We start from the raw sequence: 21,864 nt of genomic DNA, 5'->3' as shown, positions 1-21,864 counted from the left end.
TGTTTTTAAAAATGGTTTGCACATAAGTTTGTGCGCTTCAGCGTGGATGATTTAAACTCAGAGCAGAGGATTTGAAAATTAAATACAATTTTTACACAGGAACTAGCCATTTACAAGGCACAGGGACCTCCACCTGAAATCTACAACAAACAACTGTTCATCGGAGAAAAATTCAAACCAACCAAGATAATGCAAAAGATGGTAAAAAATCAGGTGCAACAAAAAAAAAACGTCTTATTTTCTATTCCTTTGCTACAATGCTAGGTGAAATTACCTTACACACCACCAATACCATTTTAGGGATGGAGATTCCACAGAGAAAAATTTAGTTATTCAATCATTCTTCCGGTTCAAATATTACACAGCACACTTTTCCTAGTTTTTATCCCCCTTCATGGATTCACATAACACTAACTAGGACACCTTACGATAAAAAACAGCTGGGCAGACTCTCTGCCCAATTCAACCACAAAAAACTTGAAAATTGAATTATTTAAAGTATTTTTAAAAATGTATTTTAATTGAAAACAAAGGGGAGAGAAACGGTAATTCAGATGACAAAAGTGTGAAATTAAACTGTTAAATTTCACGAGTGCCGATAGAATTTCATAAAATCATTCTTAGGAGTGAAAAAGCCTCGTCATGTTGAAGTTTTTTTAAAAATGAGTGCATAATGATCACTCCAGAGCTTTTTTTTTTTTATATATATCAGCTTTTACACATCAGAAAGAGTTAGTTACGTGCTGGGCATAATTCGATCCAGCTCATATTGCACAGAACCACAGCCTCTGACACTCTCACCCTCTTAAAAGCTTTGCGAAATACTTGAACAACCCTCTTTGTTCAGCCTACATTTAAAATAATTTTCATATAAAATGTTGCATTTTTTTTTAATTAAAAAAAATATCGTTTCAAAAGGTATTAATGGAGATGACTTCACACTTACACTGCGGCCTTTTGCGACATCTAAGTTTCCTAACTTTCCGTTTATTTGGTTTGCACTGTGGTGAGTCTGGAGTCCTTTTGGCAGCATTGTTCCCATCATTGTCTGCAAAATGTTGAGTGACATGCCTCGCTAAAGCTCCCTGCAATGAACAAGAAAATCACCCACTTAAGTCAATGTTCAAGTCAATGTTCAGTCAATGATTCTAGTGAGGAAGTCCTGGATACAATGTTTGAAAATGGTGAATTTATATAGACTAGCAAGGGTATTTAATATAAATAAAGAAAAATGATCAATGTAAAAGGGAGCATATCCTTGACTTAATAAAATTATCCGTAAAATAGGAACTCAGATTTTTTAAAGAAAAAGGAAGGCATAGGTATCAAACGACCATTTACTGCTAAATATATGCATTACATTTTGTATAATGAGGAATTGCAAATCAGGCTGAAAAAAATAGAAGAAAAAAAAAACACTTTAGCTTAATGTAAGAGTAATGTTTTAAGCTCAGAAAGAACTTGCGTTGTTGGCTTACCTGAGAACTAAATGATAATCCGCACCGCTGAAAGATACAGGAAAATGGTTTCTTCCCTGCGTGAGTAATAACATGATTTTCGAGATAGCCTTTATTCGTCGCCGGTTTCCCGTAACATTTACAACCTTCCCACAAACAAGACGATACATCTCCACTCGTTTGTTCTTTCACATGTTTGGTCTATAAACAAATATGACAAATGATCAGTGAATCAAATTCATGACAAGATTTATAAAAAAAAAAAAAAAAAAAAAAAAAAAAAAAAAAAAAAAAAAACTGGGCATCATTCTGCCTTCGAATTTTGTAAGTATTTTCTAAGCAATCTAATGGTTTTTCAGAGCCGGTTAAAATAAATATTGTGATTTGGATTCAGTAAAGTCATTGCACCAAAACTGGGGGGGGGGGGGGAGGGAGGAGTGACCGGACATGACCTGAGCTGCTGAGCATGATACATAAGAAAATAAATTAATAGCTTGATGTAGGCATATCGACGGTGTAAATCGGCAATCACATATCTCGTTTGCGGGGTCTCAAAATCTCCGTCTCTATGTTATTTTTTTAAAGGAGAACAAATTGACATCATTCCTTGATGTTAATGCAGAATATTCTTCGCACAGAGAAGAAAAATCCCGACAGTTTTAAAGAATTGCCGTTGAGTGGTTTTCCTTTTAAAAAATAATAAAGTATGACAGGAAGTCTGCGACGTCGCAAATCGAGTTATGTGATTGCCGATTCACACCGTCGATAAGACGTTAACTTAATTAAAGTTAATTTAAAAACCGTTAATTTTAGTAACGTGAGTTAAATAGGTAAATATAAAAATAAGTTTGTGCCTAATTAAAAGTTTATGTAATAAAAACATTCTAGTCACCGAATTCCATGGCTCCTGAGCGATGCCGGGTCTTAGGTTCTACCCTAGGATACAATTATTCGAACTCAGGAGCAAGCAAATTGCCTATCCGGTAGAAATGAAGGGGATTCGAGAGCCGCGACTCACTTGCAAGTGTTCGACTAGGGGCCTATGATACAACTAATCGAGCTCTGAAGCAAGCAAATTGCCTATCCGGTAGAAATGAAGGGGCTTTAAGAGCCGTGACTCACCTGCAAGTGTTCGACGAGGGGCCTATGATACAACTATTCGAACTCAGAAGCAAGCAAATTGCCTATCCGGTAGAAATGAAGGGGATATTACACATACGCATTTGGCTACCTCGGTAAAACTTGGTTTAAACTTATGATACAACTATTCGAACTCGGGAGCAAGCAAATTGCCTATCCGGTGAGAATGAAGGGGATATTACACATACGCATTGGGCTACCTCGGTAAAACTTGGTTTAAACTTATGATACAACTATTCGAACTCGGGAGCAAGCAAATTGCCTATCCGGTGAGAATGAAGGGGATATTACACATACGCATTGGGCTACCTCGGTAAAACTTGGTTTAAACTTATGATACAACTATTCGAACTCGGGAGCAAGCAAATTGCCTATCCGGTGAGAATGAAGGGGATAAGGAGCCGCGACTCACCTGCAAGTGTTCGACGAGGGCGGCGTTGGAGGTGAACTCCTGGTTGCAGCCCTTCCAGCGGCAGGGGACCTCCTCGTGGAAGTACCGCTCGTCGGCGGTCTTGTCCTCCTTCCTCGGGAACCGGATGTTCTTGGCGGGCGGGGCCGGCGAGTCCTGGCAGGAATTGGAGCTGTCGCTAAAGTCTAAACTACTACTACTTAAACTATCCGGCCTCGAGTCTTCGTTGCCGTAGCAGGAGAGCGGGAGGCGGGGCTGCTCTTCCTCGGGGGTGGGCGGGCGAGGGGGCGTCTCGTCTGTCGCGGTGGGCGTGGCAGTGGGGACGCTCACGACGCCGCGGAGCGTGAGGTAGGTGTCGCCCTCTGGCGGGGGTTTCTTGATCGACTCCGGCGAGAGGAACCGGCTGAGACCTCCCGGGACGAGGGGGATCTCCGGGAGCTGGGTAACGACGCGGCCGTTGACGCAGGTGGGCGAGAGGAGGTACGCGCCGGGGAAGTTGCGCGAGAAGGCGAAGGGGTTCGTCGAAGGCTCGGAGGCGGCGGGCGCCGGGCGGGAGGACCGGAGCTTCCGGCGGGTCTGCACCGACGGGACCCGGAAGGTAACTTTGGGCTCCTCCAGGAGCCGGCACTTGACCGGCATCTGGGCTTGCGTGAGGCTGGAGAGGTTCTCGCACTTGACGACGAGGGTCTTGGAGAGGAGCTCGGCGGGGATCTGCCGGCAGGAGACGGGGAGCTCCTGGTGGGCGCCCCCGTTGGAGGCGGCCTCGCTGAGGGTCGAGAGGTGGAGGTCGCGCTTCTGGGGTTCTTGGGGCGCCTTTTCGGGCGTGCCGAAGAGCGCCTTCCGGACGAGGCAGCACTCGAGGGCGCCGTTCTTGGTGTTGTTGTTGTCGCCGAGGAGGGAGTCAGCGTCCTCCTCGGGGTCGAGCTTGGAGCGCTTGAGGTGGAAGGAGGCGAGGAGGGCTTCCTCGGTCGAGGGGCGCTTGTTCCACGGGAAGGCGCTGTTGGGCGGCATCTTGGACGGGGTGGGCGTCGGCGTGGGCGTCGGAGAGTCGGAGCATTCGCAGCTGCTCGACGAGCTCAGCGGCGAGCCGGGGTCCGTGAGTTCGCTGCTACTGGATCCGGAGGAGTCCGAGCAGCTCAGTGTGGCCACCCCACTGAAACAGACAAAGCAAACCACAAATTAGAATTCGTCCAGGCACCAAGAGTTAATATAATCAAATCACAAACATGTCAAACGTTATCAAAATAATGTAGTAATTAACTACAATGTACATGTTACATTTACAGGGTGTCTACTGAAACAGGCTAGCCAGAAATAAGTACTTTTATAGTACTTTTTCAGTACATTCTGAAGAAATTCAGTACCTCCTCGAACGGAAAAATTCAATACTTTTTCAGTACCTCCATTTGACGAAATTAGAAACATTTCAAAAATTTGAAATTGCGACAAAAATGACGAAAAAATTTCGAAAAATTCCGGACCTTTCATCGGAATTTCCGCACTTTTTCAATACTTCCGGACCGTCCTTAAAAAATCATTACTATTTCCGGACTTGTAGACACCCTGTCCAGCCTAGTCGGCGGTGTGACAACGACGCTGCCGATTCGATTCGATTCGATTGCTTCCAACGGAAACAGACGCGACGCGCGGCGGCCCGCGCGCGCCCAGCGAGCGCCGCGCACGGAGCGAAATTACGTAAGGCATAGTAAATTTATCACTCAATGATAACACCCACCCACACCCACTGCCCGCGACGCCGCGAGAGGGGAGCCGCCGCCGCCGCCGCGGAGGGGGGGGGGGAGCGCCGGAGGGTACCGGGTGGGGGGCCGCGCTGCAGCGGCGGGGGAGGGGGGAGATAACAGGACGTCGCGACGCGACGGAGGCAGGTGAACAAACTCGGGCCGGCGGCGAGCCGGAGAGTGGCGCTGTCTCGCGGCCGAGAACTCAAACGACGGGGTTATCGAGCGATGCCGATGCGCCCGTGCATGTGGCGTCCGCGCCGCGCCGCGCGCGGCGGATGGATGTTCGAGTGCCTGCCGGCCCGGTCTCGCGCCTCTCTCGGTTTCGTCTCCCGACTTTGACTTGAGTTGGGCGCTGGAAATGCAGGCCCGCGCTGCCGAACGTCTGTTGCCGCGTTTTAGAAAGTGAAAAAATTAAGCTTTGGCAGGAATGTCTGCTAAATAGTCTGCGTTTAGTAGAAAGAAACCAAGCCACATCAGATATTGTTAAATATATAGGGTGCCTACTAAAACAGGCTGGTCAAAAATCAGTACTTTGACAGTACTTTTTCAGTACATTCCCAAGAAATTCAGGACCACATCAACAGAAAAGTTCAGTGCTTTTTCAGTACCTCCATTAGACGAAATTCGAAAAATTTCAAAAATTTGAAAATCACGCTCAAATTGCGACAAAAATGACAAGAAAATAAAAGCAATTCCGGACGCTCTGGCGGAATTTCCGCACTTCTTCAGTACTTCCGGACCGCTCTTTAAAAATCAGTGCTATTCCCGGACTTGTAGACACCCTGACCAACTTTACATTTAACTGGGCAATTTTATTTTTTAGAAGAGAAAATTTTGCCGGATTCCTTTGAAATTTTAAGGAATTTGCTTCGTAATATGCTGAAAATTCACTGGAATTTGCACAAAAATCCGCAGAACCGTTTTCAATAAAAAATACAATTACCTAATTTTTGGCAATGGATGATGTGGCTTGGTTCCTTTCTACTTAACGCTATCCAAATGGACCACTAGACAAGATACTTACAATTAGCATTCTGATACTAGTACAAGATACATATGTCCAAACCATTTCACGTAAAACGATTCGCGCAACGAAAATTACCAAAAGTGACTCTATAAGTGAAAAATTCCAATTTTTACGAAAATGTCGAACATTTAAAGGATTCATCAAAGTTGTTCAAATGATAAAAAATCAACGAATTTCGCCTTCAATGATAAAAATATGGGCTGACAGATTTTCGCCGGAAAATTATCAAAGTTGCAGTTCACCTTGAGCAGCACCCTGCAGCTGGCTACATAACTCGTGATGCGAAGACCAGCATTTGAAATCGCTAATTGAGTTAGCGTAATTCTGCCCGCTTTGGAGAGAAGGTGGTTCCGGTAATAGCAGGTGCTACGTGTGGCCATTGATTCTGTCAGCACTTACGATACATTATTCGCGCCAATTTCATCATTGACACCTGCTCCTCCTCTTACTATTCGGCAGTAAGACAAGGTGCAATACTTCTCACTTTGGCAGAAGGAGACAGAAGCTTCCAAAACAGACGAAATTTCTGAGAGCTAACACGTAATACAGGTTATTTGATCAGTAAATTCAAGATTGCCACAAAATTTAGAAAATGAAATTCCCCTGACATTTTCCTCATTTCCCGGACACATTTGAGTAAAATTTCCTGACAATTGAGGATACGCCATACGGCCGAAAAGACATAGTTTGAAATAGTTTCCGTGGAAAATTTTTTGTTTTAGACGTCAAATTCATTCTAGAAAGCGAATAAAGGTAAATTAACAGCTTTTCCCTGACACTTCCGACACTTTCCTTGACATTTCCTGGTTTAGTCCCTGACTTTTTAAAATTCCCTGACATTTCTTGGTATTCCCTGACTATGGCAACTCTACTTCTTCAGACGCGGCCAACAGAGTTACATACTCAACTTGGTGAAGGAGATTTTTGCAAGTTCGTCGAAACCGATCTTTCACTTCACAACTAACAAGACTATCCGTTCACTTATGCCGTGGCGCCTTCAATCAAACCCGCAATAATTAAGCAGCAACTATTCGAGCAGGGTCGCGGCGAGGTTGCATATCTAAACTGTTGAAGGCTAGTTTTGCACGCTCGTCGGAAACGAACTTAAAAAGAACAAAATCAGACGTAAATATCAAACGTGGCGCCTTCAGCGAACCTTGATAAATTGAATGGCAACTATTCGAACCCAACCGTCGTGGCATTGCATACCCATCTCATTGAAGGAAACCATTAAACGCTAAAAGACACTACTAGATGTCATTTGGTTCCCTTTCGGGAAACTTTACGCATCTTAGTGTGCCTGGATTCTATTCTTCCAAAGAGCGTCATTTATAGACATTCTTGGCTGTTTTCATTGGATATTGGAATCTGAAGATTGGCAGTGACATTTTTCGCGTCCTTTCTTACTACGCGCAGTGGATCGAGTCAATAGGAGCGGTCGGACATGATTTGAAAACTTTAAAACGCTTATAACTCCGATCATAAAACACTTTGAAGTTCTAAAAGTAATTCCATTGGTTTCCTCGTGGAATTTTCTTCCAAAACCACCCCTCAAACTTTTAAATATGACGAAATATACATCAAAATTTGCAGTCTAAGTCAAAACAATTTTATGTCCAAAATCTCTAAATGACTCGATTTCTGAGCGGCGTCCTTTCTTACGACGCACAGTGGATCGAGTCAATTAGAGAGGTCGGACATGATATCTTTCACCAAAACTGCAAAATTAGATGTTCAATCTATCTTAATTTTAATTTGAAGGGGTGCTTCTGATGGAAGATTCCACAAGAAGACCAATGATTCTGATGGAAGATTCCACAAGAAGACCAATAAAACCACTCTTAAACCCTCAAAGTTTTGTATAAACGGAGTTATGAGCGTTTAAAGTTTCCAAATTTTGTCCGACTTCTGTTTAGTCGATCCACTGTGCGATGGCAGATTCCTAGGGCAACCCTGGAGCTAATTCCGTGGCGAATCGGCATCTCCCCGGACTCGATGGTTCCGGAGCCAGGGTCGGGGTATTTTCGAGGCGGCCGCAGCTCCTCCGGTAGGGCTGCCCGCCGTTGACGGTCGAATTGGCATTCCTCAGTCCTCTCCTCCTCCTTCCCGGTTCCCATCTCCGCGAGACGGCGGCTCCGGACTCCGGATCGCATGAGCGGAACAGTGAAACAGGTTTGTCCCAACTTGAAAAGCCGAGCCGCCCATTGGACAGCACCGCTGCCGTCTTAAGGAAGAACGCCGGAAAACATTGAAGAGTTGCCGTATTTCCTTCGATAAAATGATTCTTTTTTAGGAAAGTTGTGAATATTTGTCCGTGAAATTTTCAGGGACTTTAGGTGAAATCGCAAACAACACTATCTGATAAATTGGAAGAAAAATATTCAAACATGTACCAGGAAATTCGCGTTTTATCAGAGGAAATTTTGCAACGCCTGGAGGTTCATACGGCGTTTTTCCTTCGCACGGCAGACCGGCACCGGACATTCCGCACACGCGCACGCGGCCTCGCGGCGCCGCGTCGGGTTTCCCACCCGAAAATTCCGGGAGAATCCTGCCGTGCGAGGGAAAAACGCCGTTACGCGTAACGCCCGGAAACTCCCGGGTTTACTGCCGTGCTGAGGGAAAACGCCATATGAGCCTTTCGACGTTGCTGAAATTCCCCTGGCGAATCGCTAAATTTTCAGGAAAGTTTTAGAATATTTGTCTACACTGGAAAAAAAACACATTGTATCTAGAGTCCAGACTCTTAAAAACATCGACAGGAAAAAGTACTTTTGATTCAATCAGAATCTAGCTTAAATCGAGAACCGAGCCTCTTAATTTGAGCGGATTTCCATTTGATTTAAGCTTAAATCTGATTGAATCGAGTCCTTTTTCTTGTCAATGTTTTCAAGAGTCTGGACTTTAGATTCAATGTGTTTTTTTTCTAGTGTATTTCTCTGATAATTGTGTTAGTAATTTGATCTAAAACGTCTGAAAGTTTCAGAGAAAAAGATTCATGAATTCAATAAATTTTTCTCATGCATGAACATTTTATCGAAGGAAATTTGGCAAACATTTGCCAAATTTTTCCTAGAAAATTCCACTTTAACCTGCCAGGAGAATCTTGAGCATTTCTAACCGAAAATGACCCCGGTTTTTCCTCAGATCTACCAAAACTGCCGTGCTAAAGAAAAACGCCGTACATACCATCAGGCGTTGCCAAATTTCCTTCGACAAATCCTGCATTTTAAGGAAAATCTGAGGATATTTCTCCTCAAATTTTTCAAAGGATTTCGTTCGTAGTTGGATGTAAAAATTCTGAAAATTTCAAGGGAAAATATTCATGGCTTCCTTCATGAATAAACATTTTATCGAAGGAAATTTGGCAACTCTCGAATGTTCATACGGCGTTCTTCCTTAGCGCAGTATGAGTTTAAGGGACGAACGTGCTATATGCTGATGATATCCTCGAGTGCAGTGTGAGTGATCAGAAGCCCTCGTCCTGCCGATACCGTGTCTATGGCGAATGGGACCGTCATTAACAGGAGGAAAAAAAACGAGACATCGAAACGAGAGCGAAAAGCTGAGCTTCTGATGATGAGACATATTTATGTGTAATCAATGTCGGCCCAAGGATGCGAAAGAATGAGTAACGATTGAATTACATTCGCACGGCTTCGGCATCATTCCGTGCTTAGAAGAAACGCTGGATGAACAATGGAACTTTGCCAAATTTCACCTTATAAAATAATTATTTGTTACAATAGCTGGAAATGGAGATGTTGCATGTGTGAGGAATTTGCGATTTGACTGTTTATTCTTTAGTAAAAGTTCGCGAGAAACACGATGGTAACACTGGTTTTCTCCGAAATCAACTCCCGAGCTCAAAAAAAGCTCTCAAATTGAGGCCAAAATGGAGGGGATATCCCACCCTACCCTGAGAGTCCACCCCTGCGTCAAGACAAACTCTCCATGCAAACGAGGCAACATCCGAAGATGCACTTGAGACGTGAGGCCGTATCTCGATTTCCGATATATTTCCCCATAAGAATTCGTGGTAAAGAATCGATTGTTCGGGTGTTCGTTGCGAGCAACCTGTTTATCGATCCAATTCCATTAGTTTAAACGGCGGATCAATCGATACATCGCAAAAAATTCGATATATTTCCCCACTAGAATTTGTGGTAAAGAGTCGATTGTTCGGGTGTTTGTTGCGAACACCCTGTTCATCGATCCTATCCCATAGGCTTAAATGGCGGATCCATCGATACATCGCACAAATCACCCGGTTTCCGGGATTCCTTGGCATCGTGCAACTGGCGACACACTGACAATCACTCGTACTCGTCACTCGAGAGATGAGAGATGTAATTACGCGATTCGCGCCGAGGTGGTTATCTAAATAATCGCGCGACCTTCGCTTTCTGGGCCAGCTCAAACGCACGCTGCACTGTACCGATTCACCGAGAAACGATTAAAAAAAAAAAAAAAAAAACATCGTTGCATCGAATCAGCAGTTGCGAAGTTTCACACGTACCACTATTTGATGGAGTGCCTATGAACAGGGTTGCCACAGGGTTGTCAAATTTACGAAATCGGGTTTCTTTCTAAATTCGTGTAATCTCTTTTTAGATGAAATCACTGAAATAGCTAAAACAGCAAAATTCATCTTAATTGTACGAAAACGAGACGTACGAGAAAGCCGTAAGTGCGCAAAAAATTACGCAGTTTCAGGGAAAACAGCCGTAAGTGACGGTCATATGGATCTCTGAAGTTTTCGGATTGAGCATCTGAACACTTCAGGTCCAGCTGCTGAGGTTTGGATGACACATCTGAAACTTCAGTTCTTACATATGCAACTTCAGTTCTTACATCTGAAACATCAGTTCTTATATCTGAAGTACTTCGGTTTTCACATCCGAAAAACTTCGGTTCTCACATCTGAAGTACTTCAGATGTAAGAACTGAGGTTTCAGATGTGTGATCAGAACCTCCACAGCTAGACCTAAAGAGTTCAGATGCTCAATCCGAAAACTTCAGAGATCCATATGACCTAAACTTCGGGTCCCACGCTCGAGGTTTTTTTCTCCGTGTAGAATGACAGCTCGGAGGTTCGGGCACAAAAGTAACACCGAACCTCTAGATAAAATTCGCTTATTTTTGCACTTACTGCTCTCTTGGCTACGACGGGAGAATTAATAGACGAGTGTTTCTCGTGGCAGCCTGGGCCGGCGGTAGCGATCAATCATGCGAGCGAAACTTCGCAACAGACGAGCGCACCGTCTGTCTGCGCGCACGTCGGCAATTTTCCGGCGACCTACTTCCCGAAAAGTGCACTCCGCGCGCCGCGCTGCGCCACGCTCGCGCTCGTCAACTCGAGGTGCAGCCGTGGAGCTTGCAGCGAGTGCAGCGTCCTTGACTGCAGTCACAGCCACTCGGCTCGCACCGCGCCGCGCCGTCCCGCACGGAAGACTCCCGTCACACCCTGCCCACTCGATTCCCTTCTTTTTTTCCGCGGCCCCCTGCCTGGTGGCCTCGCAGCGCGCCGGTCGGCGGTCGTCACTAAAGTACCTATAGTCGGGACGAGACTTGGTTGAACCCGGACAAAATTGCAAGAAAATGTTGTAATGCATCAAAAAACGCAGAAAAATCAGTAGAATCCGAATACGTAAGGGTCGCCAGAAGTTCGCAAAATTTCACCTCAAAATGACCAAAAAATTCCCAAAATTTGCACGTTTTTCCTTCTAAGTTTCTATTTTAAATCTAATCTAATCTACAAAATGAAAAAAATTCCGGACCTTTTTGCAGAATTTCCTTACTTTTTCAGTACTATCGGACCACCCTTCAGAAATCAATACTATTTCCGGAAATTCCGGACTTGTAAACACTCTGATGTTGGTAATTTTGGAAGTTTGGTCCATAGAATACACGGAATCGTAATGTAATGGGAGAGCTTCGTCCAAGAGACTACGTTTTTTCACCAGGAGACAGCTTCCCAACTAACAGTAATTAATACAAGTAACTACGACAATAAATGAAAATTTAGGCTGTCTGAGAGCCTATATAGTAATGATAGACTCAAAAACTTGCCGCCTTTCAATGAGATATTAAAATAAGTGACATTAAGTTATAATTGCGCAGGTGGTAAAATACGGATAGCTCGGACTTTAATGAGACTGTTCTCCGCCGAACAAGTGTTGTGTGGAAAAAAAACACATGGATCTACAGTCCAGACTCTTGAAAACATTCACAAGAAAAAATACTCATGATTCAATCGGATTTTTGCTTGAATCAAAACGAAATCCGCTTAAATTAAGAGGCTTGGTTCTTGATTTAAGCCAGATTCTGATTGAATTAAGAGTATTTTTTCTTGTCGATGTTTTTAAGAGTCTGGCCTCTAGATCCAATGTGTTTTTTTCCAGTGAAGACTATAATTTACATTTTTCGAAATAACAAGAAAAATCGCGCTATAAAACTTGCCTCCGTGGCTGATGGCATCGTCTAATTTTGAAAAATTCGATCTCGCTTTTCGCGGATTCCTCGTTGCACGGTGCTTCGAACTAAATCGAATTTTTTCTCCCGATCTTTCACGGGTAAAAATAAAAATGCGAGGGTAAGAAAAAAAACCGACGCTCCGAGCACAAATGAAAATTTCCAACGGCGCGGAAAAAAATTCGAAATTTTAAACACACTCGGCTCACGCACTCATCACGTTTCTCATCCGTGACGTAGGGACACCATTAGAGACGCAGAGAAAAAAATTAATACGTGGCCGATAAGCCCTTGCCCCCGGTTTTTCCACGCCGGATTTCAATGCCATCCCAAAATAAGTCGGATTTTCACCTGGATCGTTTTTTCATTCGTTTTTTGTCGCGTTCTGTTGAATGCAACGGGTGTTTGACCTCGCAGATAAGCAGTGCTGCCGTTTTATTTTATCGAAGATTCCGGAGTACCCGGAATGGATTCCGATTTGCAAAAGTTTCGGGGGAAAATCCGATGTACACTCGGATTTTGTTTTGAGGATCATCAAATTTGATCGATAAACCATCAAATTTAAACAAATAATCGGTCAAACTGACGAAAACCCCAGAATTTCCGGCAAAATTCCAAAAATAGTTGGAATTTCCGGAAAAATTCCAAAAAAAATAGTTGGAATTTCCGGAAAAATTCCAAAAAATAGTTGGAATTTCCGGAAAAATTCCAAAAAATAGTTGGATTTTCCAGAAAAATTCCGAAAATAGCTGGAATTTCCGGAAAAATTCCGAAAATAGTTGGAATTTCCGAAAAAGATGCCGATATATTGCAGAACTTCCGGAATTCGGAATTGATTCCGGGAAATGGCAGCACTACCAATGAGCCTCTACCTTGCGGTAACCAACAGCACAAAAATCCACCGGAATTTCCGAAGAAACCCGCTCTAATATTTTCCGGAAAATTCCGATTTAATGAAAGGGCATTCGGCAACGTCTGAAGAAGCATGCGGGGTGCATCTCGAGCGTGGTCTGGAACACATCAGACCTGGCTCCACGCTGGATGCTAGATGCTGCCGGCAGCTGCTTGTCCGCAGAAAAACGGAAACATATTTTTACCTCTTTTTTGTCGAAGAAAAGGTCTATCCTCAAGTCACCCTCCCTCCGGGCGAGGAACGGTGCGAGACCCTCCGTAAAACGGTGTACTGGGAGGATCGTTGTTGTCATGCTGTTCGTTGACAGTCGGGGATGTCTTGGATTGAACAATGAATTTTCGGCGCAATGCGCGTATTTCACGAGAGTAAAGGTCTTACAGGTACCTAAAACCGGGCTATATTTTGAACTTCATTTATTTGAAAGGTTTTCTTGGGGACTAAGGGCAGGGTGCTGGAAACTTAACTAGGATTTTTGGCAGATGTGTCCTCTTTCAGAGCGACGTTAGAACTTTACACGTCTGATTCTTAACTTGAATATCCACTTTACACTGAGAGAACATTTTCTTGAGATATTATTTTGACTGAGCGCGTCGTTTCTTGTCGAATTTTTTCTTCTTCTTCTTCTTCTTTTTACGTTACATCCATGCAGATGTAACTTAAGGTCAGTTTGTTGAGTTTAAGAAACGTTATTTTGCTATCGTTATTTGCCTGAAATTTAACGATAACAAACCGGCGCTGTTTCAACTCAAAAAATCTGACTTTACGTAGAATCTCTCTCTGAAAAATAATATCAATTTTTCCAGTAAATTCAAAATATCTCAAAATAACGCAAAAATTGAATGGGTTCGTGTAAGATACAGTAGCGGCTCCCATTCGGTTGTTGGAGATCTCTATAGGCTTGACGGGGTCGCTACCGCTCCTAGTAATTTTAGTGAGGGAAATATGGCAACGTCTGAAGGCTCAAACGGCGTTTTTCCTCAGCGTGGCAGTTCACGCAAACGATTCGATCATCGAAAGGACCTCCGGAATCGTGATACGTAGAGCTGACCGAAAACGCGATTTACAGCGCGCAAAGCGGCAACGTTGCGCGCTGTGGGGCGGCCGTACGTGCGCTGCGACGCGACTCGTGTCCGCTGTGGGGGACGGGGGGCGGGACGGAGGGGAAGGGGATGAAATATTAATAACCAATACATAACACCCTTTCATTCTGCACCAGTCATAATGGGCCGTGCCTCCTTCGGGCTGCGGGCTGCCGCTCCAACGGCGACCGGGTTACAATCGCTTCAAGTCACTCAGTTGACTGCTGTTGACAGGAGAGCCGAAATGAGATCGGCCGCCCGTATGAATCCATGCTTCCCAGGGCTCACGTAAAAATGGTTATACGTCCTTACGTAAAGGGACGACGTTCACTCCGTCCCAACTGTCGAGGAGACAACTGGGTACCCGGTGCCTTTCCCTTCGGTTCACTTCGGAGGCGGAATTCGTCTCTTCAGGTGACAAGTTTTCAACAAAGTAGACTTACACAGGTATGGACAAGTTGAAAATTTCCCATGAGCCTCAGCACGTGTCACATGACTACGTGACGTAGGTTGAGGGGCCCGTTTTTTAATGAAATTACAATCAAATTAACATTCAAACGTTTGTGCGTTTAAACGTTAACATTAATATCGCATTATCAAATTTGTGCAAAAAATCCCACAAAATTTTGACAAACGATAAACCGAACACAATACATCAAAAAAATAATCAAAACATACAAAATGGCGGAAGTTAAGGGGCCTCTGGAGAGCCAATCAGAGGCCAGTTGTTTAGTTCTGTCCATACCTGTGTAAATCTACTTGAGTTTTCTTAGATTCTGATTTGTCCTGGATTTTCGAGGTATGTGAGCCCAACTCCCGTGCTAGGGCAAAACGTCGTATGAACCTTCGGATGTTGCCAAATTTCCTTCCATAGATCGTTTATTTTCAAGGATATTTGTGAGTATTTTCCCTCGAAATTGTCAGGTACTGTAGATCAGACTGCAGGTTAAATTCTCTGAAAAAGTGGGTAAAAAGTATCCACAAGTTACCTGAAAAATTCGTATTTTATTAGAAGAAATTTAGAAACGTGTGAAGGCTTATACGGCGTTTTACCTCAGCATGGCAGATCTCCCGTGCTAAGGAAAAGCGCCGTAAGAACATTCGAGAGTTGCCAAATTTCCTCCGGTAAAGTGTATATTTTCGAGGAGAGTTAGGAATAATGTCACTTGAGATTTTCAGATAATTTAGCCCTGATCACGAATATATTTCTCTGAGAAATTTGAGGGAAAATATTCACAGATTTTCCTGAAAATTCGTATTTTAACAGAGGAAATTTGACAACGTTTGAAGGCTCGACGTCGTTCTTCCTTAGCACGGCAGTAAAAATTTCCCCGCCTTGGCAGACTCCACTCAAAAGCGGAAATTTACTCTGAGAGAGTGATCGACAAGTTATTTATGATTAAATTTCCTGGCTTTTCAAACATTCATAATAATAATAATACAAAAAAATTGCCTCGCCGGAGTTTTTCAGCAAAAACCTCAATCGATGCACAATCACGATTTCGCAGGCATATCGTCACCTTCCAGGCAAAGTATCACAAGCGCCATGCGACGTTTAAAAATTTCCGCCGCCATTTTATTTTTTTACTGAGAAATTGTTGGTTGAATCTGTTTGGAAATTTCACTAAATTTTATCGGCAGCACAAAGAAAATTCAGTGAAATTTTCGGACAGCTTCGTTGAACAATTTCTCTGTAAAAAAATAAAATGGCGGCGGAAATTTTTAAACGTCGCATGGCGCTTGTGATACTTTGCCTGGAAGGTGACGATATATTACTCTGAGAATTATTGCGCAGGGGGTTGCATAATACTTTCCAGGATTTAATGAAAGACACGCGTGGTATCAAGAAAAAATTCCGGAATTTCTGCAGAATTACCGCGCTTTTGCGGTACTTCCGGATCGCCCTCAAATAATCAGTACTTTTTTCCCGACTTGAAAAAAATTCCGGAGTCTTTGTGGAGTTTCCGCACATTTTCATTACCTACTTCCGGACCGTCCTCAAAAAATCAGTGATGTTTCCGGACTTTCCAAAATTCTCTGGACTAGTAGACATCTTGATCAATATTATCCCTTGATACTTTTTTTCTTACAATGCCCATTGACATCGTCTTGCGGAAGCCATTCTTTGAAATCGGTGGCATTGGCAAGACAAAAAGGCTTCAAAACGTCCTCCATCAACGATCAATCAACACGAAAAGAGGAGAGACGTGGAAACGCTATCGGAGCGAAGGGGAGGGGAAAATCACCTACCCGAAGAAAGAGAATATAATCCGTCATTTCCGAACTGTTGGAGGCATTTCTCACGCATGCACCCGGGTCAGACTCAGCCGCAGACTTTTTTACTTCAGTGGCGCCGCGTGTTGTGATTTACAATAAATCGATTGACTGCCACTCGAACCTATCGAAAAGAATCGATTATTACGGTATCCCTAATAGTCGATAATTCTCCATAGCTTTACATTGGAATATACCGATGTAATCGATTACTGACACATGAGGCGACAGAGGACGGAGAGTCAGAGCACAGAAAAGGAGAGGAATCATTAATCAGAGCTCAACAGAAAAATCCATCAAGAAGTGAATCGAATCGACTATCGATATTTTCCCCTTACGAAACTATGGTAAAGAATCGATTAGTAAGGTGTCAATTGCGGACACCCTGATAATCGACCCTTTCCTATTTATAGGTTTAAATGTCAGATCTATCGATATAACGCTAAGCACGCAGTTTCCAGGATTTCGAGGCATCGAGAAACTGGCGACACACAATTTTATGAAAACTTCCTTGATTTTTCTTCTCTGTTAGCAGAATATTCTGTACAAATTTTAAAGTCATAAAGCTGGCTTGTTTCTCTGTGAAAAACTGAAATAGGGGCGGACAGTTTGAAACACTGCGATGGAGATAGGTCGTTTCAAACTTTGGCCATCGACACATTATTTACACTGGAAAAAAGTAAAAAAACACATTGGATGTAGAATCCAGACTCTTGAAAACATTGACAAGAAAAAATACTCTTGATTCATTGGATTTTTGCTAGAATCAAAACAAAATCCGCTCAAATTAAGAGGCTAGGTTCTTGATTTATGCTGGATTCTGATTGAATCAAGAGTACTTTTTCTTGTCGATGTTTCTAAGAGCCTGAACTATTATATAGATCCAATGTGTTCCCCCCCCCCCCCTCAGTGTATGGGGAGAGATTTGGCAGTATTTGACCGTTCAAACGGGGTTTCTCCTTAGCGCGACAAGACTAACAAGGTAGTTTTCCCCGATTCTAAGAAGCGCGTGTCCTAGGATTAAGACTTAGTTCTGCTGACTGACGGCTTTTGTTTCAACCCGAGGAGCCTCCTTCCAGCGACCCGGTGGATTCAAGGGAAAGTGGGTTCAAGGATTAACGGACACTCCTCGTTTACCTATACATTTGTTCCCGTGTTCGTGGCTCCATCGTTCAGCTGATTGTTGCCTTTGTAAACAATTAACAGGTGCTCAGACAGGATCATTTGGAAAATTCGACCAAAAAGGAATATCACGCACGAGAACATATCTGCCTTGCTAAGGAAAAATGCCGTATGCGCCGCCAGGCGTTGCCAAATTTCCTTCGATGAAGTACGAGCATATTAGGAAAGTTGAAAATATTGTTCTTCTCAATTTAAGAACATTTTACTCGTAACTCGAGGAATGCCATGTTCGGGAACATGCCTGCCGTGCTAAGGAAAAACGCCATATGCAGATTCAGGCGTTGCGATTTCCTTCGATAAAATACGAATATATCAAGAAAGTTATAAATATTTTTCTTCCAATTTTATAGAAAATTTTGTTCGCAATTCAATTTAGAATATCTGGGAATTTGGAGGAGAAGAATGCAAAAGCTTCGTCCAAAATACTGTTTTACATTTAACATTAATATTAACTGTCTGCTAATTGCCAATACATTTGGACCGCGTTAAACAGAAAGGAACCGAGCCACATCAACTATTGCCAAATTTAATCGGGCAAGATAATTTTTTTCATGAAAACGGTTGTGTGGATTTTCGTGCAAATTCCAGTGAAAAATCTCCACAGTTTGAAGCAAATTCCTTCAAACTTTCAAAGGAATCCGCACAAACGATCTCTCGTAAAAAATTAAATTGCCCGGTTAAATTTGGCAATAGCTGATGTGGCTTGGTTCCTTTCTGTTAAACTCGGTCCATTTAAAGTAAAGCCTTGCATGTAAAAATGTGCCTCCTGAGCGTATACCGCGAAGGCACAATCTACATTCCCAAACTAGTCCTATTTTTCTCCTACAATTTTGAAGGATACTCAGGTTAAAATGTGCTACTTGAGCGTATACCGCGAAGGCAAAATCCTCATTCCCAAAATAGTCCCATTTTCTCCTACAATTTTGAAGGATACTCAGGTTAAACATTCGCTAATAGTGACGCGGGCCGACCCTGAATTTTAACGATTCTCCCGAACAGAGAGCTCCAAATTGACGCCTGTAGGTATAAAAAATCGAAGAAAATGGCGTGATACAGGTGAATTTGATTTTTAAACAAAGCATTTTGTCGTAGGTCAGAATTACCAAGTTAAATTGTATGCGAGCTATTCACCGCGAATTCATAATGCGCGATCTTTTTGCTCTCTCAACTACTTTAAGGACGAAATAATTTCCAACGGAAGTGAAAGATAACTGCAGGCTCATTGTCTACAGTGTCTACTGACTCGACTGGGAAAAATTCCCTGACCTCTCCAACTTTTTCCTAGTTAGAATGACCAAAATTCCCTGACCTTTCCTTTTTTTCCTAGTTAGAATGACCAAAATTCCCTGCCTTTTCGAACGGACAATTTGAACGAGTAAAATTGAGAATGAGCAGTTTTTTAGTTGATTCCGCTGCAAATAACAGAAACGCGTGAGCCCTTTTTTGATTCAGGTGTTAATCATTCAATACACTGAAATCACGATTCTTATCGAAACTTGTTCCTACATGCACTATCCAGAGTGTGACATAGAGCATTGACTTTGTCAGTTTGATTTGAGCAGTCCGCGCAGTTTTGTGCAATGGACCACTAGATGAATTGCAGCATTCTGATACATGTTTCTTAACCAACATTTCACGTAAAATGCGATGCGCACAGCAAAAATTACCGAAATTAACTCCTTACGAAGATATTTAATGATTCTTGATGCGTGAATTCAAACCACCCGCTCATGAAAACTCAATGCTCTAAGTGATTCTCATCGCGCGCTAAACATTTATCATGATAATCTCTGCGATATAAAAATCTGGCAACCTCAATCTTGACGGTTTGGCTCAGCTGTAGCAAATTTCTTGTGGTTTGAACAACACATGATGGGAAATGAACATTGCTCGATTGAGAAGCTTGCTGAAACCGTTGTAGTGCGCGATTTGACTCAAGTAGAGCTTTGAGTTTCTTGTGAGCGGGCAGTTCAAATTCCATGTGACCGATGTGAAATAAAAACGTTAATATCTTCGTTAGGAGTTGGTTTCAGTAATTTTCGTTGCACGAATCGTGTTCTACGTGAAATTCTGATAAAGGAACATGTATCAAATTGCTTAAATTCGTACCTTGTCTAGTGGTCCATTTGTGAAATTACGTCAACAACCCAAGGGGGAAGCGGGCCTGAGGTCGAGTGGCATGTACGAGACAAAGGCGGAGAGAGGGTGTGTCGAACAAACGTGACGTCACCGTATCATAGTGAAAAATGGGGTGGATTTTAGACTTTTCCTAGGTGTTCAACGTTATTTTCGAGTAATTTTAACGTGTGAATCAATGTGTGATACATCTGAAACAAATGTTGGCTACAACCCTATACCACCCCCAAAAAGGAGGGGATACGCTCGAAATGACGTAATTCTTAGGGGGGTGGGACTGGAGTTGAGTGACAAGTGGGTGATGAAGGAAAGGGGAGGGGTCAAAAAGTCGGGGGTAACGGGATCCGCCACTAGAAAAAAGTCTCTTGGATCCAAAATCAAGACTCTTTAAAAAATTTGCCATGATAGAATAAAGTTATGAAGAATACTGCGAACTCAGCTCATTGAGCACTGCTCTAAAACAATATAATTTTTCCATCCAACTTCTCCATTCTCAATATTCGGATCTGAAGACATCCTGGGCTGCCTTAAGGAAGAACTCCGTATGAGCCTTCAGACGTTGCCAAGTTTCCTCCGATAAAACCGAATTTACTGGGAAAATCGTGAATATTATTTTCCAAAATTTCCAAAACAATTTTATGCGCAATTTAATCTAAAATATCTGAAAATTCCGAGGACAGATATGCATGAATGTCATCGAAAATATATGTTTTACATACACATACATATAAGTCGCTATACAGCACTCCCTCGCGCTCTACGACTCCTACCCTCCACTGCTCTCTTTCAAACCACAAATCTAGGGGCATTGAGCACCTTAACATTATGATATATACCTTAAATACATATAAACCTTAATATATGTTTTATCAAGGGCAATTTGGCGACTTTCGAATGTTCATAAGGTGTTTTTCCATAGCACGGCAGTGCAGATTTCCAGAACGCAACCTACAGAGGACGAACTCGGACCGCATCAAAAATTCAAAGGCAAATCTCATTTTCCTCGCAACGCTCATAGCCCACGTTCCAGTTACAAAAATAAAACCGGTTCGAAGCTCCTTCAAAATTCAAAACGCTCGCCAGGGAAAACTCCAACTCGCACGCCGAACGCAAACGCAAACGCCGAGCCGAACCTCTGAATAATACAACGCGCGAACACGCTCGGCCCGAAGCGGAGAGCAGCGGCAACAACAATAAGCAACCACCGTTCAATTAGGCGCGCGGACCGGGAAAAACCGCACATCCGGTCTGGGTATTTCGCGGTACTTGCGCGGTTTTCGCCCGGGGCTCTCCCCTTCTCCAGACCGTGATCTCCGAGCATGGTGCATTCATTAAACATCCGCGCCACGCCGCACAGTAGACTAAGATGGTAAATTTTGTGGAAACAAAACTTTGAAATTTTCCGGTAGATTTTTACATGAACTTTCAAGGGCCATCTCACAATAAAGGGAATCCATAGGTGAAATCGGACATGATCCCGAAGCTTTAAAAGCTTCTATCTTCATTTATAACAAGTGTAGAATTTGAAAAGAGGATCCAATGATTTTCTCAGAAAATGTCCTTCAAACGGCACCCCTCATAATTTGACGATAAAAACATAAAAGGAGGGGAATCGATAAGGGGTAGTTTTTCGGGCCCGTGCTAAATTTTGCAATTTTTGCTTCGTCGAAGGTCTTCACTGCACGGAATGCATCATGATTTGACCATTCTTGGTCCCTTTTCGGGTCCACTGCTGGCATCAACACAGATCGAAAGCCCGCTTTTCGTGAAAAATTCGAGTTTCTAGGGTTTTGCGGTCGAATTCCGAAAAATCCGCATTTCAGAATCGGCCATCGGAACCATTTTAAGGTCACTTTTAGATCTGAAGAGAGCAAATCTATGCATGCTGCAAAATACGAACACAACGCGCAAAACCCGCAAGGTTGAGGAAATTTGACATGGGTTGGGTCCAAAAACGGCCCTTCTCGATACTGTCATGCTAAGGCAAAACGCCGTATGAGCATCCGAGAGTTGTCAAATTCCTTTATGGTT

At 43.1% G+C, this 21,864-nt stretch overlaps 1 protein-coding gene across 1 annotated transcript in view; it reads right to left on the bottom strand.

Annotated features, from left to right (window-relative positions):
- Positions 1 to 21,864, bottom strand: part of jing (AE binding protein 2 jing) — a 289,022-nt gene that overhangs the window by 16,645 nt on the left and 250,513 nt on the right. Inside the window, exons 2-4 of the mRNA XM_019044048.2 lie at positions 3,010 to 4,159; positions 1,479 to 1,658; positions 947 to 1,085 (exon numbers count right to left, since the gene is read on the bottom strand). Of these exons, the coding sequence (XP_018899593.2) occupies positions 947 to 1,085; positions 1,479 to 1,658; positions 3,010 to 4,159 (1,469 nt within the window). The remainder of the gene's footprint in view (positions 1 to 946; positions 1,086 to 1,478; positions 1,659 to 3,009; positions 4,160 to 21,864) is intronic.

This window comes from Bemisia tabaci, chromosome 9 (assembly GCF_918797505.1).
Source record: "Bemisia tabaci chromosome 9, PGI_BMITA_v3".
NCBI classification, from domain to species: domain Eukaryota; kingdom Metazoa; phylum Arthropoda; class Insecta; order Hemiptera; family Aleyrodidae; genus Bemisia; species Bemisia tabaci.
Note: the sequence above shows the minus strand (reverse complement) of the source record. Positions and strands in the feature narration are given on the sequence as shown.